Source organism: Chelonia mydas, chromosome 8, assembly GCF_015237465.2.
Source record: "Chelonia mydas isolate rCheMyd1 chromosome 8, rCheMyd1.pri.v2, whole genome shotgun sequence".
Classification (NCBI taxonomy): domain Eukaryota; kingdom Metazoa; phylum Chordata; order Testudines; family Cheloniidae; genus Chelonia; species Chelonia mydas.
In genome coordinates, this window is record NC_057854.1 from 69,285,503 (window position 1) to 69,301,777 (window position 16,275).

The 16,275-nt window shown below is 41.3% G+C and overlaps 1 protein-coding gene across 3 annotated transcripts; it reads right to left on the reverse strand.

The window, feature by feature from the left end:
• Window positions 1-3,363: 3,363 nt before the first annotated feature.
• On the reverse strand, window positions 3,364-15,761 carry RTCA (RNA 3'-terminal phosphate cyclase). Of its 3 annotated transcripts, none has more exons than XM_007062611.4 (11): window positions 15,560-15,761; window positions 15,077-15,177; window positions 13,807-13,950; window positions 11,776-11,899; window positions 11,079-11,137; window positions 9,128-9,269; window positions 8,033-8,157; window positions 6,893-6,951; window positions 6,158-6,252; window positions 4,947-5,051; window positions 3,364-4,167 (listed from the first exon to the last, which is right to left on the reverse strand). In XM_007062611.4, the coding sequence occupies exons 1-11, from the start codon at window positions 15,602-15,604 to the stop codon at window positions 4,069-4,071; spliced, it is 1,098 nt and encodes a 365-aa protein (XP_007062673.1). In that variant the 5' UTR covers window positions 15,605-15,761; the 3' UTR covers window positions 3,364-4,068. The 3 variants fall into 3 exon arrangements, with proteins under 3 accessions (XP_007062673.1, XP_043409034.1, XP_037762508.1); XM_043553099.1 differs by lacking the exon at window positions 15,560-15,761 and adding an exon at window positions 15,483-15,547; XM_037906580.2 differs by lacking the exon at window positions 15,560-15,761 and having other exon boundaries at window positions 13,807-13,965.
• Window positions 15,762-16,275: the final 514 nt, after the last annotated feature.

A 16,275-nucleotide genomic window follows, 5' to 3' on the forward strand; every position in this document is an offset into this window, starting at 1 on the left:
GTTGCCTGCTGCCACCACCAGGCCATTCCTAATATTAGAAATACAAGCTTCTTAAGGGCTATTTCTATTGGTTACAAAATTAATCCTGCCCAATTTCTGTGCATGACAGGTTTCTGAGAGGAAAGGAGTTGTAAGGAGAGGCTGATATTGTTAACCAGATACATATGGAGCGACTTCTTAGCTTCAGTGGGCATTCTTCAGTCCTAAATTCAATGCTTTAATCCCAATTAAAATGCACAGTGAAGCAACTGCAGCCAATGATCTGAATGAATGTAAGAGAAATGAGAGTACTGCACTTGAGCTGCAGCTTTGAAAATCAAATACCATGGACACAATCTAGTAGGAAGGTCTTGTGGTTTAGGCTCTTGTTTATATGCTGGAGATCTAGGTTCAGTTCCTGCTTCTGCTGCAGTTAGTTTCATGCGTGACCTTGTGTAAGTCACTTCAGGCTAGATCCACAAAGGGACTTAGGTGTTTAAAGGCCACTTTAGGTACCTAAATGCAACATTTAGGCTGGGAGTGGGCAAACTATGGGCTGCATCCAGCCTGCCAGCTGTTCTAATCCGGCCCTCGAGCTCCCGCCTAGGAGCAGGGTTGGGGGCCGCTATACGTGGCTCCCGGAAAAAGTGGCATTGCCTCGCTCCGGCGCTCTAGCCAAGGAGCGGGGTCAGGGGCCGCTCCCCACGGCTCCCGGAAGCAGCGGCATGGCCGCCCTCTGGCTCCTGTGCATAGGGGCAACCAAGGGGCTGCACTCTGCACGCCCCCCCCACGCCCATTGGCCAGGAACCGCACAACCAATGGGAGCTTCAGGGGTGGTTCCTGTGGATGGGGCAGTGTGCAGAGCTGCCTAGCTTTGCCTCTGTGTAGGAACCGGAGAAGGGACATGCTGCTGCTTCCGGGAGCCACTTGATGTAAGCGTCGCCCAGAGCCTGCACCCCTGAGCCTGTCCCCACGCCCCAGTCCTGACCCAGTCCTGATCCCCCTCCTGGCTTCCGAACCCCTTGATCCCAGCCCAGAGCATCCTCCAATATCCCAAGCTCCTCATCTCCAGCCCCACCTCGGAGCCCACACCCCCAGCCAGAGCCCTCGCTTCTCCCCCCCCCACCCCACTCACCTGCCCCAGACCAGAGTGCCCTCCCGCACCCAAAACTCCTCATTTCTGGCCCAATGCCAGAGACTTCACCCCCTCCCACACCCCAACCCCAATTTTGTGAGCATTCATGGCCCACCATACAATTTCTATTCCCAGATGTGGACCTTGGGCCAAAAAGTTTGTTCACCCCTGATTTAGGCACCATGGATATCCTCAAAAATCCTTGTTCAACTACTGCCCAATGCTGTGGGTGCCCAAAGTCCATAGCTGCCTGCATTTCTGTTGGTGCTGAAGCTAGTCCACTTATTCAAATAATTATTAAATGTGCCAGAGAGATTACCCTCACCACTGGGCTAGAGTGTCACTCACCTGGGCTGTATGAGACACAAGTTCAAGTTCTTGCTCAGGGATTTAAAAACAGATCTTCTACATTGCGGATGATTGCCTTGGCTATTGGCTACAATTCAGGGAGGGGGTTGCTGTTGTGCTTTTCTTGAGAAAGGACTGACCTGGCTTAGGCACCTAACTCCAGGAGAGGGTTCATGGCTGAGAATCCTGAATAGAGACAGGGTATCTGCCTCTAGCATGGAGTTAGGCACATAGGTATTTTTGAGGAATGAAGTGTAGGCCTCACCCCTCTCCTCAGCATTTCCTATTGGCTAGCTTAGGTGGCTCTCCACTCAACATGCTAGCTTCTGTGAATCCCATGTAGGCACCTAACTCTCACCATTCATTGTATAGGAACCACAGGTAAGCTACTCAAGGCCGAGGATTCTACTGCAGGGCATTAGGCGTTATAATGCTTGAGTCCCTTTATGGATCTATCCCTTCATCTTTCAGTACTCAGTTCTCCACATGTAAAATGGAGAACTTTTCCCTCATCCTTATCTGTCTTGTAAATCCTTTGGAGCAGTAACTTTTCTCTTGTTATGCATACAAGCAGCACCTAGAACAATAGTATACATCACTACTAGCTAAATTCAATCAGCTCTCTAGCAGTTGTGTTTTATGCTGTCTCTGCAGTGATATTTTCAGTATATAAAATGCAGAGTTGTATATTAAGTACTTCAAAAGAAGTGATGTATCTGTTAGCTACTGTAATGAGTCTGATTTTAATGCTCAGATACTATGCTGATGAGTGATAGTAAAAAAAAAACCCTGAAGTGGAAATAAAAGTGGGTATTAGAAATGCATTTAGAGAACTTATGCATGTTACTTCAGAGCCAGTCAGATTATTAGACAAATACCTAAGTATAGAGACATGGGCACAAAATAAGCAAAAGAAAAAAGGATATGATACATAAGGCAAACACGGAAGAATTATCCTTGAAACTAGATGGGAAGAGAATATCAATAAACACAGTTTCAAGTGTCTGGGTTCCAGAAGCCAGGGAAATTAGAGCTAGAGTAATAAATGCCTGGCTCAAATGCACAGCGAACTGGTCTAATATGTGACAGGAAGATACCAATAAGATGAAAAGGGAACAATGTCTATAAAATGGTGATCCATCCAGTCTTAATGTGAGGCACTGCATAGTAGGCACCAAAAAAGAAACATGAGCAAATGATCTGTTTCACAGCAATGCAAATGGTGTAAGCAATAAAGATTGTGAGGAATGTGTATACTAGAGACATGCTCAAAGTAACACCCATAAATGGAAAAAAAAAAATGGAGTGCAGGCTCAGGAGGTTTGGTCATGTAACGCACAGGCCTGACAATATGGGGATAAGATCAAAACCGAAGGAAAACGACAGGCCAACCCAAGAAGACATGTCTTAAGGTACACCTATATTTGCAGTGGTGTGTAGAGTACAGCCAAGGCATTTCCAGCTAGCATACGTATCAACAGTGTAGATGGTGTAGCACAGGTTAGCCAAGTACAGTGCCCTATGCACCTGAACCTGAGGGTATATACCCTACATGGCTCTCTGCATGCCTGAGCCATGCCTCCCATGTCTATATGGCTATTTTTGGCAGTGTAGTGTCCTGCTGACTCCATGCAGCCAGAGCCTTTCCTGGCCCCAGTGAAAGAGTCCAGCAGCACAGAAAGGCTCTGGCAGGGGGAGTCAGTGGGGAAAGACTCCAGCAGCTCCCTGCTGTTGGAGACTTTCCCTGCTGCCTTCCCACTACCAGAGCCTTTCAATGATGTGTGTAGCTACACCTCAGTGAGTGTAGATGCAGCCTAACTTTCACTGTGGCATATAGTTTCACACACCCATACGTCGCTGCTAGCATAGACAAAGTCATAAATGAAGACAGGTTACAGCACTGAAGAGAGCACTATGGAGGGAGACGACTTGTAAGCTGACCCCTTAATGCAAGAAAGATTATGACTTTAAAGCACAGAGTGTCTACGGTCCTTCCTGGATAACTGAAAAGAAGTTCCAGATGCTGTTTGCAAAAACTTAACTCACAGCTAATGAATCTACCTCACTTTAACAAATTGCTGGAGAGATCATAAGCAAAAAATATCCAATTAAAGTACACTGAAATTGCTTTATTTTTTCCATATCAATTTCAGCAAAATGACTACAGAAACAGAATACTTTAGAGACAAAGGTAGATAGTTCATTTCTATTTATCTATTTTGTAACATAGATATGTAAAGGATCCCAAATGATAAACCTACATGTTTTAAGGGGAATGGTTGTGTCATTTAAGTAACTTTTAAAAGTTGTAATGGTAGTTATCAACCCTGCTGCATTCATATCCTTAAAGCTACTCAACTGTAGTTTCAACTCTCCCGAACACTTGCATTTTATTCCATTTGCTATCTCATCTGTACTCATTTTGCTGTTAAGAGCCAAAGGAAGGACAGAAAGTGTTCTCAGCATACCAAGAAATCACTACATCATCCCTGAATTTAAATCAAACCTATTATTTATGATAAAGTAACCCCTGTTCCCCACTGTGTAGCATGTCAACTGAAATGTAGTGCAATACATCAGAGATATGTTTTTTCTTTAAAGAAAAACTATAAGCTTGAGTTTATCATTCCCATTCCTTGGCACTCAATAAAGTAGGTATCTTTAGTGGAATCTTCATCTTCTGATTTTGTCACAGTAAATTTAGCCTGCAACCATGAGGACAAAGTATTAGAAAACTTGTAATGTACTTAGAACAGCCCCAGAATACTAGATGTCTAATAATATTATATTTAGTCAAACAGGTGTACATGTTTATAATTAATTCCACTGAAAATATTTTTAATTAAAGTTGTGAAAGCATCTAACCAATGCCAAGGAATTTAAAATTGAACTCTAAACACACTGTTCTCTATTTTCAGGGGTGTTTGCCAGTAATTAGTAAGAACTGTGGTGTTCTGACCACCTGTATCCCAGCATCAAACTCATTTCACATACACCACAAAAAAGCCAACAGAGGGTGACACTACAAAAGTATACATATTGAGGGCTTGTCTACACGGAAATTTAGTGGGAAACTGGGGAGTTAATGTACAATTCCGGCTGCTAGCAGGGTCCACCCAGTGATTATGGGCAGGTCTACACTTAAATGGTATAACACTTCGGTGACGATGCCACCTACACTGATGGGAGGGCTTCTCCTGTCAGCGTAGGTATTCCATCTCCGTGAGAGGCAGTAGCTATGTTGACTGGAGAAGGCTTCCTGTCGACACAGCACTGTCCACACAGGACATTAGGTTGGTATAATGACATTGCTCGGGGCTGTGGATTTTTCACACCCCCGAGCAATGTAGTTGTATCGTAGACCTGGCCTTAGTGTGCAGCAGGCTAGTGGGCTGTAGATTCACGCTCTGGCTTGCTACACACTAAGCCTAAGCCACAGGGTGAATGCCCATTGACAGTACTCTTCTCCATTCTCTGGACTCACCTTTGTTAGCTGTTCAGCAAAATGTATAGCTGTTTGAGTATGAAGCGTAATTGGTCCACTTTTCACTCTAGATACCCCATTGGCTAATGCCATGAAAATGATCAGCTTAAGAAGAAAAAAAATATAATTAGTTTTTAAACCATTACTACAGCTCCATAACACTGCTCCATGAAAGAGTCAGAGCAGCACACAAGTGAACCGAAAACAAGTAGGTTTGCTTCTTCAATGTATATTATAGAGTGGCAACAGCCATTCCAGAGTTAAGTTTATAATGGTAATGCAGCTGCAATCTTCATTCTGGCCCCCTTGCTAAAATCCACACCAAAAAAATTACATCTGACTTCAGACTGATAGGTTACACCTGGGGCTGAGCAGAACATTGGAAATGGAGGTTTCTGAATGATGACACACTCAAAGAGGTATTCACCACATATGTAGTAGTTTGACTTGAATTAGAAACACTACTCTGGCACCCAGGCCTGGTGCTAAATGTAGTGTAGCAGGAGAAAGCTGAAGGGTTCTTCATTCCCCAGGTCTCCTGCATGGAGCCAGGTAAGCAAGATGGAGAAGAATGTCCTCTCAGTATGTTCTCCCCTGCTTTCACCTAGTCACCTCCTAAGACACTTTGGAAGGCAGCCCTGCTCTTGCAGACCTTAGATCTGTTGTGTAGAGGGGATCTAGAGAGAGTGGATGTGGAGAGGTGGGGGGAGGGAATTCCCAGCCTCTTCCTCTGGATTTATTGAGGTCTGCAGGAAGAGGAAACATCAAGTGAGTCACAGGAAGCTAGCTGACACCCGTCCTTGAGCCTCAGGAGCCTTTCCAGTTGTCATATGTGTTTCCCCATGAGCCTTAAGTGGCTTGTTTAAACTTCTAACAAGTCCATTTTGGCTTATCAGGGGTGGGTTGCTATTTCTACTCATGCTGCAAGGTCCCCTCCATGGAGCCCTCTAACACTTACGGAGTGGGAACCGGAAAAGGCTGTTTACTAGCCCCTCCCCTATGACTTCAGGGTGACTGGATTTGGGACACCCCTGAACACCTCCTATAGTTATGGGTGTAGTGGCTATTTGAATGTAACTCTGTGGCTTGTTGTGGAAATGCAATCTTAACTCTGAAATTCAAGGCTTTTTTTTTTTTCCTCTCTTGATGTACATTCAATACACAGTCAAACAGCTTAGCTTCATCTTGAAGTCAGCGTATGCGGTTCCTACCTGGTCTTGCAGATAGTCATCCACTGCTCCTCCATGCCTAAGGTTTCCAAGCAGCATCTCTGCAGCTTCAATTCCAACCCTGTCAGAATTCTTACCTAAGGAGAGAGTTCAGGAGGATTAAGAAGCTCCAGAACATTTATAATATTTATTCACTGTAGCATGTGAAAAAACAGGAAACAGAAGGCAGTTAATTGCACCTTTATTGCCACACTCTTGTCTCAAATGTGCACTTGTTACGCTCTGAGGACTGTGATCTATCATCCCACTAGTGCATCTGGATAAGTATGGTACATACTTCCTCAGCATTGGGAAGAGTCTAGGCCCCCTTACACTTTGAGAAGCAGCTTTAGCCAAATAAGATACCAATTAAAATCAAATTCACTCCACCTTTAACATATATACTCTGCTATATATACTACTGGACAAATCCTACATCAGATGAATTGGGGTGGAGTGTGTATGTTTTAATAATCCAGAAGTCTTCCCCAATCAGTGATCTCTAACAATCCATTAAAATAAGTGGGTAAGTTCACAACTTTGTTGATTGATTCACCATGCTGCAGAAAAAACATGGATGTAAAGACAGTGTATTTTTTTAAACGAAAGTTTTAAGATTCTATAAAGCAAAACTAAAATCCGTGAATGTCTGTTGCCCCAGGTTACTAACAATATGGGTTTAATATCCAGTAGGAAACTAAATGCACAAAACATGGATATACTTTACGCAACTCTCACCTCTTTTACCAAGTGATGATCCAGCAAACAGACAACCTGTTGAAGTCTCTGCAACAATACTAAACAGAAGAATTAAGCAAATTACCAGATAGCAATTAGGCATTTATCTGCAACCACAGCACACTGAGTTATGATATCAAGATAAGAATGGTTGGTATGATCAGTACTTGAGTCCCAAATCAATTCCTATTAAAGTCAATGGAAACATACACTTTGGCTTACAGGGCTGATCTCACTAACTGGATGGAAAATGTCCAAGAAAAAACACACTGGTGGGGGAAGAGGTTCATTGCTAACTCAGCAGATGGTACTCCTCTGAGTGAGCACCAACTGACAGCCCTGATGTAATGCTAGAGGATACCAGGCTGAAAGAAGTGTCATGTCAGAAAAGCACAGTCACGTGCATAGAAAATACACAAATTCAGCATTGAAGGTTATATATTTTAAAAAGCTAGAGAATCCAGATGTAATATCCTCATAGTAAAAAATTACCCACACTGCACATACTTTATATATTTAGGTATAGTTAGTGACCTAACCAGTAACTGTATTATGAATGTGTTGTCTTTAAATATGTACATTACATGTGGCTTTAATATAGTTTTTTATACTTCAATTCCTTTAAAAAAAGGGATCTGCAAAGGAAATAACATTTGTTCCTTGTTTTGCTTCCCTGTGATATGAAACAGGCCTGCATTTATTCCAAACACATAAAATTTCTCCTGCTTTTAAATGAGAAATACCAGGTCCTGAGTACTCTGTCTTTGCTAGAGAACTACTGAGATTATAACATTACAAAACTAAAAATCCCTCCCTCTCTCTCTCACCAACTATTCAGGCTTCAGTCAGATGCTTAAAAACAAAGTTTTAGTTTGTTTTTGTTAACATGTATTTAATTCAAACTCCTGACAAATTCTTAGCAGAAGATTTAAACACACCAACCTCTCCTGGCAAAGATGAAATAAAAGTATAAATTTCTTGGCTTATTACAAAGTGCCCTAATTACTATTCTTAATAAAAAGGAAAGGGATATTTCTTTCTTTTGTTTACTACCTCTCTCAGTCACAGAAGTATCATTACCATAGTCTCAACTAATAACACAGTAAGATAAGTAAATAGGAGGTTTGTATCTTGTCTCACATTATTCCACTTCCAGTTCCAAAGGCTTGATTATCAGGTTCTCGAACAGGCTGAATATTAACGTAAAGATCCCTGATTTCTTTTCTGATGCATCTCACTGCTGCTGATGCCATGTCTTTTGCTAGCTAGAGTGGTAAAACAAAAAGGAACCAGGTACAATAGTTAAAATAAATGTTTGATCTAACATTTTCCCTATATACTTAACCATATGAATGCATTTTTGAATAATGTTCTTCCAAGCTATAAGGAGACTAGCTTTTAAAATGAATGTATTATTTTAAACTACTGCAAACTGTAAGCTGACATCTCACTTATCCTCCTTCCCCTCAGTATGCAGTTTTCCTACAAAGTTTAGGTAAAATTCAGTCCTGGGCCAATGACAGATTTTAAAGCTGCACATAGAAACTTCAGTACCAATATAAATTCAGGATATCCCCCCATTCTACAAGATAAGGATTTTATATCTAGCCCTGATAAAGCTTGAAATATCTGATCTTAAAAATCAGAACATTTTATGTAGCGGAGAGCTATTTTAGGTCACAGTTACAAGCTCTTTGGGACAGAGACTTTAAATACCTCAGTGTTTGGAAAGCTCATAGCACATTTTCATAGGTTCTTAGATTTTAAGGCCAGAAAGGCCATTAGGTTCATTTAGCCTGACCTCCTGTATAATACAGGGCAGACAATTTCAACCAGAGATTTCTGCATCAAAGCCATCACTTCTGGTTCAGCTAAAGCCTATCTTTTAGAAAGGTATCCAATCTTGAATCTCTGCTAAGGGCTTCCGAATGGTTACAACAAGGATAATGTTCTCTCCTACCATTTTGGGTGCTACCTTAATCTATATAATAATACTATATTTTAGAATTCTCAAAATTTGTATTTATTATAATATTCCTTTCCTTGGAAAGTCTGTACAGTTGGATTCATTGTACTATGGTTGCCTGGGTTTACAGGTGGAGAACTATAGAAAAAAAAGTACCAATAAATTTATAGAACTACTTATAAAGATTGCATAATAGACAAATAATTGTATAATATTTATTTACACTATATAAAATTACATCCCCTTACTTGAATATTATACGCACTCACTTTAATGGGCAAGGCTCCAGCAACAAATGCTCTTCCATGTATCTTTGTCACAGTGCCACGTTCAGTTAAGTTTATTGGGCTTAACTGTTTGACTGGTGTCATTCGGACTATCACCTCACCACCGCCTTGTGGGTAGTAGCCCCTTTTAAAAATGGCAATCAGATATGGTTAAATGCAAAGAAAAGGGATGCATGACATTACAAATTAAATTATTCCTATAAACAAGAAAATGAAACATAGATTTAGCATATTTGTTTGCTACTACATGTCTTATCCTTAACATGCTATTTTAGACAGATCAAGTGGCTTAGAAATTTGTGATATGTACCATAGAATGAGTACAAAAAATAAAAAACATAGCATTACCCTCAACGTGCATAGAATGAACCTAATTAATTGCACAAATCTTATTAACAGGTAGATTTTAATCACTGATTTTAATCATTATTTAAATCAGCAAGCAGGAAACCTTGATTTAAATCTATTTTAATTGTGTTTTGCCTGTGTACTTTTTAGTTATTTTCCTAAAGAAAGGATGATTCTTATTAGTTGGTAATCATTAAAACATATTTGCAACTAAACATGTCCTTTATATTAAATTTGATGCTTCTTTTTGCTAACCAGGACGACACATTTTATCTATTTAAGCATTATACAGCTTAATTTATAAAAATTAAGAACCTGAATAAATGTATTTTCATTATTTTAGAAAATGATGAATGATGCAATTCTTATTCACCAGATGAAGATTAATTTTTTTTTACTTGTGATTATTTTGTTTCAAGCTCTATTTGGGTGGAAATTCAATTAAAAATGCACAAAACACCTTTATTTTTTATTCAATAAAACTATCTTAAACATGGTGGATACATAAACTTTTGATAAACTTTTTTTCTAATCAAAATGGGCTTTGCATTTAAAAGTAACTGATTTTATTAAACAAATGAAGCATTAGATGTTGTTAGTGAGTTGAACTGATTGTTTTTTGTCACCATCTCCTGCAAGATTTTAGAATTAGTAGATCTCATCCTCTTACAGCTAGTTTTTTATTCATAGACTGGAAGAAGAAAATAATCTTTCCTGCTTTTTCAGCTCCCAATTGGTTTCTTAATTTTGAATAAAATAGTCATTGAACTAAACTAGCTGAATAAACTGAGGTAAAGAAAATATTCTCTCTGCACCTGCAGAAGAGGCGCCACAGCTGTCAAAAGCTAATTTAGCACTTTAATGGACTATGATTCCAGGTGCTTAGCCAGTGCCTTCCACTAGTTCAGTGGTTTGCCTTTCTTTAAAACTTGGCAGGAAGCAAATACTACTTAATATTATTTTTTTTGCATTTAATGTAAATAAAATTAAGATTATAATAAATTTAGGACTTATAAATTGTCATTTTTTAAAATTTTGAATAGTTTTAAAAAATAAACCTGCATTTAATTTAAAAAAAATCTAATTTAAATTAAATATCCAATTTTTTATTTTTAATCATCAATTTTTATCCACCTGCTGATTAGCGTAGTCCATGTCTTATTCCTCTTTTCTCACACCCTACTGTTTGTTGTTCTCATCTGTTGAGCCATGTCTAAAAACAGGCAGTAAGCTCCTTGTGGTAAAGACTATAAGCGGCTAGCACGGTAAGCACTATTATAAGACATTAAAAAATACTTTGCACTTAAATAGCATTGTCATTTAATGTTCTCGAAGCAATTTACAAACATTAATTAAGCCACTCAACAACCATGAGTAGATATATCTTAACCTCTTTTCATAGATGGGTAAACTACAGGCCTTTAGCAGGTCTGATACAACTTCCACTGAAGTCAAAAGAAAAACTCCCTTTGTCTTCAGTGGACAAAATGGGGCTGGAAAGCACTCTAACATAAAGGACTCACATTCCACTTAAAGACCGGCCCCCAGCACAAAGTATTTCAAAAGCCATGACAGTATAACTTACCTCCTTTTTATGTCACAGTCAAAGGTCAAATTGAACTTTTCAATTATTGGTTTAAAGACCTGAGGAGTAAGCATACTTTAAAAATGCAGAACTATTTTGTGTTTAACACATCCCACCCTACCATTCATTTCCCAGAGAAAAAAATATATATGTACACTGGTCTACTGTGAAGATCTCAAAATACACTATAAAAAATATTCAGTGTCATGGAGAATCAATTAGATCAGGATCTCCACATTTCATTCTGCAGACCATTTTGTAAGAGAGATTCTCCTATGGACCTGCTCCCCTCCTTCCCTATAAATACTTAGCATTTCTAGAGCAAAGAGACTTTTAATTCAAATTATCTTTAGCAACTAAAAATAAAAGGAAAAGAAATAGACAAGTAGAGGCAGACTTCTTTGCATTTCAAGGAATGATGCGAGGCATTTGATGCCCTTTAAACATATAGTATGGAAATATTGTACTATTAATATATCAAACATATTATTATTTTTCACTTGGCTATTTTAGCATTTAAATAGAAAGGAGGTTATTCTATTTTATTTCATATTTGAAACAGCAAAAAAAGAAAAAAAATGCTTTGATTACTCTACAATTACCACTGATGATATAAAGCAGTAATAGGAACATACAGAAGTACACAAGTTACTTTTGCACCTGAAAGATTTAGCAAGTCAAAGAAGCTGATCCCTACCAACACTGTGTAGTCTATCTGTGGAGCCATCTCAGCATTAGTCCCACCTTTTAAACGAAGTTCTGAAGGGGAAGCAGCAAACAGCACACACGGCATTGCTACCTGCATCAGGAGGCACACACTCCTAAAATGGAATTGGAAAACACTCAAAGGTAATGCAGGCATAATCCACTTAAACCAGTAAATATCAGTCAGCAAGTGAAGTTTCAAGAGCATTTTACATATGATGTAAGCTGGACTATTTCAGTCTGAAGATAATAATTCGTGAACATAAGAAAGGCCATACTGGGTCAGACCAAAGTATCCTGTCCTCTGACAGTGGCCATTGGCAGGTGCCCCAAAGGGAATGAACAGACAGGTTATCATCAAGTGATCCATGCCCCGTCACCCAATCCCAGCTTCTGGCAAACAGAGGCTAGGGACACCATTCCTGTCCATCCTGGCTAATAGCCATTGATGGACCTATCCTCCATGAATCTATCTAGCTCCCTTTTGAACCCCGTTATAGTATTGGCCTTCACAACACCCTCTGGCAAGGAGTTCCACAGGTTGACAGTGCACTGCAGGGAAAAAATACTTTCTTGAGCTTGTTTTAAACCTGCTACCTATTAATTTTATTTGGTGACCCCTTATTCTTGTATTATGAGAAGGAGTAAATAACACTTCCTTATTTACTTTCTCTATACCAGTCATGATTTTATAGATCTCTAACATATCTCCCCTTAGTTGCCTCTTTTCCAAGCTGAAAAGTCCCAGTCTTATTAAACTCTCCTCATACGGAAACCGTTCTATACCCCTAATCATTTTTTTTGCCCTTTTCTGAACCTTTTCCAATTCCAATATATCTTTTTTGAGATGGGGTGACCACATCTATATGCAGTATTCAAGGTGTGGGCGTACCATGGATTTATATAGAGGCAATATGATATTTTCTGTCTTATTATCTATCCTTTTCTTGAGGATTCCCAACGTTCTGTTTACTTTTTTGACTGCCGCTGCACATTGAGTGGATGATTTCAGAGAACTATCCACAATGACTCCAAGATCTCTTTCTTGAGTGGTAACAGCTAATTTAGACCCAATCATTGTATATGTATAGTTATGAGCATGTTTTCCAATGTGGATTACTTTGCATTTATCAACACTAAATTTCATGTGCCATTTTGTTGCCCAGTCACCCAGTTTTGTGACATCTTTTGTAGTTCTTCGCAGTCTGCCTGGGACTTAACTATCTTGAGTAGATTTGCATCATCCGCAAATTTTGCCACCTCACTGTTTACCCCTTTTTCCAGATAGTTTATGAATATGTTAAATAGGATTGGGCCCAGTACAGATCCCTGGGGGACACCACTGTTTACCTCTCTCCATTCTGAAAACTGACCATTTATTCCTACCCTTTGTTTCCTATCTTTTAACCAGTTACCAATCCATGAGAGAACCTTCCCTCTTATCCTATGACTGCATATTTTGCTTAAGAGCCTTTGGTGAGGGACCTTGTCAAAGGCTTTCTGAAAATCTAAATACACTATATCCACTGGATCTCCTTTGTCCACATGCTTGTTGACCCCCTCAAAGAATTCTAGTAGATTGGTGAGGCACGATTTCCCTTTACAAAAACCATGTTGACTATTTCCCAACAATTTATGTTCACATCTGTGTGTCTGACAAAAAGTGAAATGACATTAGACATTCCTCTAACATATATTATCCTGCCAAAATCCTAACAAGTACCTTTTTGTCATTGAGGTTTCTTTACAAGCCTAAAAATAAAGATTTTTCCCTAAGATTTTTGTTTTATCTTTGATCAATCAAGTTTTGCATACACTCTCATTTGAGGGGGAAATTAATATAGGTTTCTTGTTGATTTCCCTTGTACATCTACATTACTAATAGCATGGATTAAGGAGTCAGTTATCAGTCCTCAGCATGAATTTCCTTGTTTTCTCATTTTTGCCATAACCTAAAAACTACTGAAGAATAGTTAAAACTAGTTATTACATCAGTTAACAGTAGGCATTACAACACACATACCCTGCTGTTTTGGTATCCGCTATGTGGGTTCCACCTTTGATCTTCCCAGGAGTGAAGGTTATTTCTGTTGAACCGATTTCTCCACCATCCAGCTGCCCATCACATAAATCTCGAATCATCTCTAGTCCAGACAGATGTTGAGGCCTTCAAGTCATAATACTATATTAAGACATACATCAGACTGCCTACTCAACCACATTACTTTACAGAACTATTACACATTTAGTAATAGTATAACAATTGCAAGCTTCAGCCCAAACCAAGCTTGTTAAAGCTTGAGCCAAATGCAGTGGGAAAGGTGATGACCCTCCATTCCAGTCCGCTATATTGAGCCACATAGGAGGACTGGCATAGAATCAGGGGCAGTCACTTGACTTAAGCGCATCTCAGAGTCAGGTGCACAGCAGGGTGATGAGAGCTCTCCTGGAGTACCTGTCCTGATAGCTCCTGCTGTGCATACATTCACTCTCCTATTTGTGTGGGTCTTCCACAAAGCAAGAGGAGAGAAAAACATTGGGGAAATAAAATAGGTAAACATGGTCAAAACTTTTTTTTGAAGTGTGCAAGGGTACTCAAAGGCAGGTCAAGTCAATTTCACCAAAATGATTTTGGTTCATTTTGGTGAAGCTGACTAGTTTCAAATGGACACTGTCAACTTAAACATAAAACTTTAAAAAGTTTTATGAAGTATTTAAGAAGTTCATGCACACTTCTTCAGATCCATGAAGCACGTGAACAGGTTAGGACTTCAGAGTTTCTGGATTTCAATCTTGGATCCTTTCCTGACACAATAGCCTTTTGCTAAAAATCTCTTCCTATTGCAGTGACTAATGTAGCTCCACTACAGTGAAGAGGAATACTAGTATCTGGTGGCATTTTTATTATTGGTTTCAGAGTAGCAGCCATGTTAGTCTGTATTCGCAAAAAGAAAAGGAGTACTAGTTAGTCTCTAAGGTGCCACTAGTACTCCTTTTATTTTTATTATTGTGCTCTCAAAACCCTGATATAGGTAGGGTAAGGCAATGTGGTGGTAAAAATACCCGTGCCCTGACTTACATTAGCATTGCCACCACTGCTACCTGTGCTGGAGTTTCATTCAGTCACAGCAACACAGAAGGACTGTGAGCAAAGGGTCAGTGTAAACACAGCCAATGCCAGGAGTGTTGAGTGGGATGCTCTCCTGCCACCCCCTCACAATTTTAGGCATGTTTTTTCCTCAACATGTTTCAATGGAAAATCTCCCAGTTCTAGGTCACTGGGGGAAGCTTACCTGAGGCCAGGCTGGCTTCTCCCAGCTCGGATCCTCCGCACTCGCAGGGGAAGCCCCAGCAGGCAGCTCAAAGCCGTGGAGACTCGCAAGATCTGGCCACCCTGCAAGGGGGAGACAGGGGGTCAGCTGCCCCACGGAGGGCAGGGCAGGGATGGCTGGGCCAGGAGTCTACCTCCCCCCACTCCTCCAAGCCCCTAAAGCCGGGATAACCACCCCCCCCTTTCCCATCAGGGCCCTAAAAACCCAATTCCTCCTCCACCTCCATCCCCAGCCAGGGACAGAAGCCAAGCCCGGAGCCCCCCCCCCCCCCAGCACACACTGAATCCCCAAGGCGCAGCCCGGCTGTTTCCGGGACCCCGCGAGGGCCACCCCCCATAGCCCGGAGCTCAGCCGGCCATTCATTCACCCGAGCCAGGCTCGCCGCGGGGCCCCCGGCAGCCCATCCCACCGCGCCGATCCACAGGGCCCGGTCCTTGTACTCACCCCCTCCATGACCCCGCCATCTATCTCCACCCTGTCCCCGTCCATGAGCGACAGGAAGCCGCGGCGCTTCCCCGAGAAGGAACGGCCGAGACTAGGGGGAGTTGGCTGAGCTCTGCAGACAGCCGGGCCCCGGCGGAACAGGCTCCTCAGGCCGGGCACAGTGCAGGGAGGGAGGGAGCTGGAGCCGGTAACACGTGGCTGGGGAGAGTCAGGACGCAGCAGCCGGGCTCTGAGCTAGCGGCGGAGGCTGCCTCCAGCGCTGAAATGCCACTGGCTGCCTGGCAGCTGCAGAGCGAGCGGGGCCCCCTCCCGACTGCGGCTGCTAGGGGCAACTTAGCTGTGAGGAGCAGCTCGGAGAGCCGATAGGCAGAGAAGTTTGGGGGAGGGGGGGCTGGTGAGGAAAAGTGCCTAGATCTTGGCCCCACTCCTGCCACGCCCTGAGCACCCCCGGCCCTCTCTGAAGTCAGCGAGAACTGAGAGCACTTCCCTTTGTTTACATTTCCGCTTTCTCAGCATATTTTGACCGTGCTTCCTTATTGACTATTCCATCGTACTCCAAGGTGGGTATTCCTTGATGTGTGAAGAATGTAGAGCACAGAGAATAAAATCAGCCACGGCCTGAGGCCCCAAAAACTCATTATAAAGAAGCCGGGCTTCTAACAGCTTAAAATAGCTGTTTGCTATAACTGTCTGGAAGCTGGCTTATGTTTCACGAG

What these genes read in the sequence shown, in the direction of transcription:
- RTCA (XM_007062611.4), bottom strand. Translation starts at nt 15,604, where the DNA reads ATGGACGGGGACAGGGTGGAGATAGATGGCGGGGTCATGGAGGGG. An exon ending in ATGGCGGGGTCATGGAGGGG is followed by an intron (nt 15,178 to 15,559) that starts GTGAGTACAAGG and finishes TCCCCCTTGCAG; the next exon opens with GGTGGCCAGATCTTGCGAGT. An exon ending in GGAACTGGAAGTGGAATAAT is followed by an intron (nt 6,952 to 8,032) that starts GTGAGACAAGAT and finishes TCTTCTGTTTAG; the next exon opens with TATTGTTGCAGAGACTTCAA.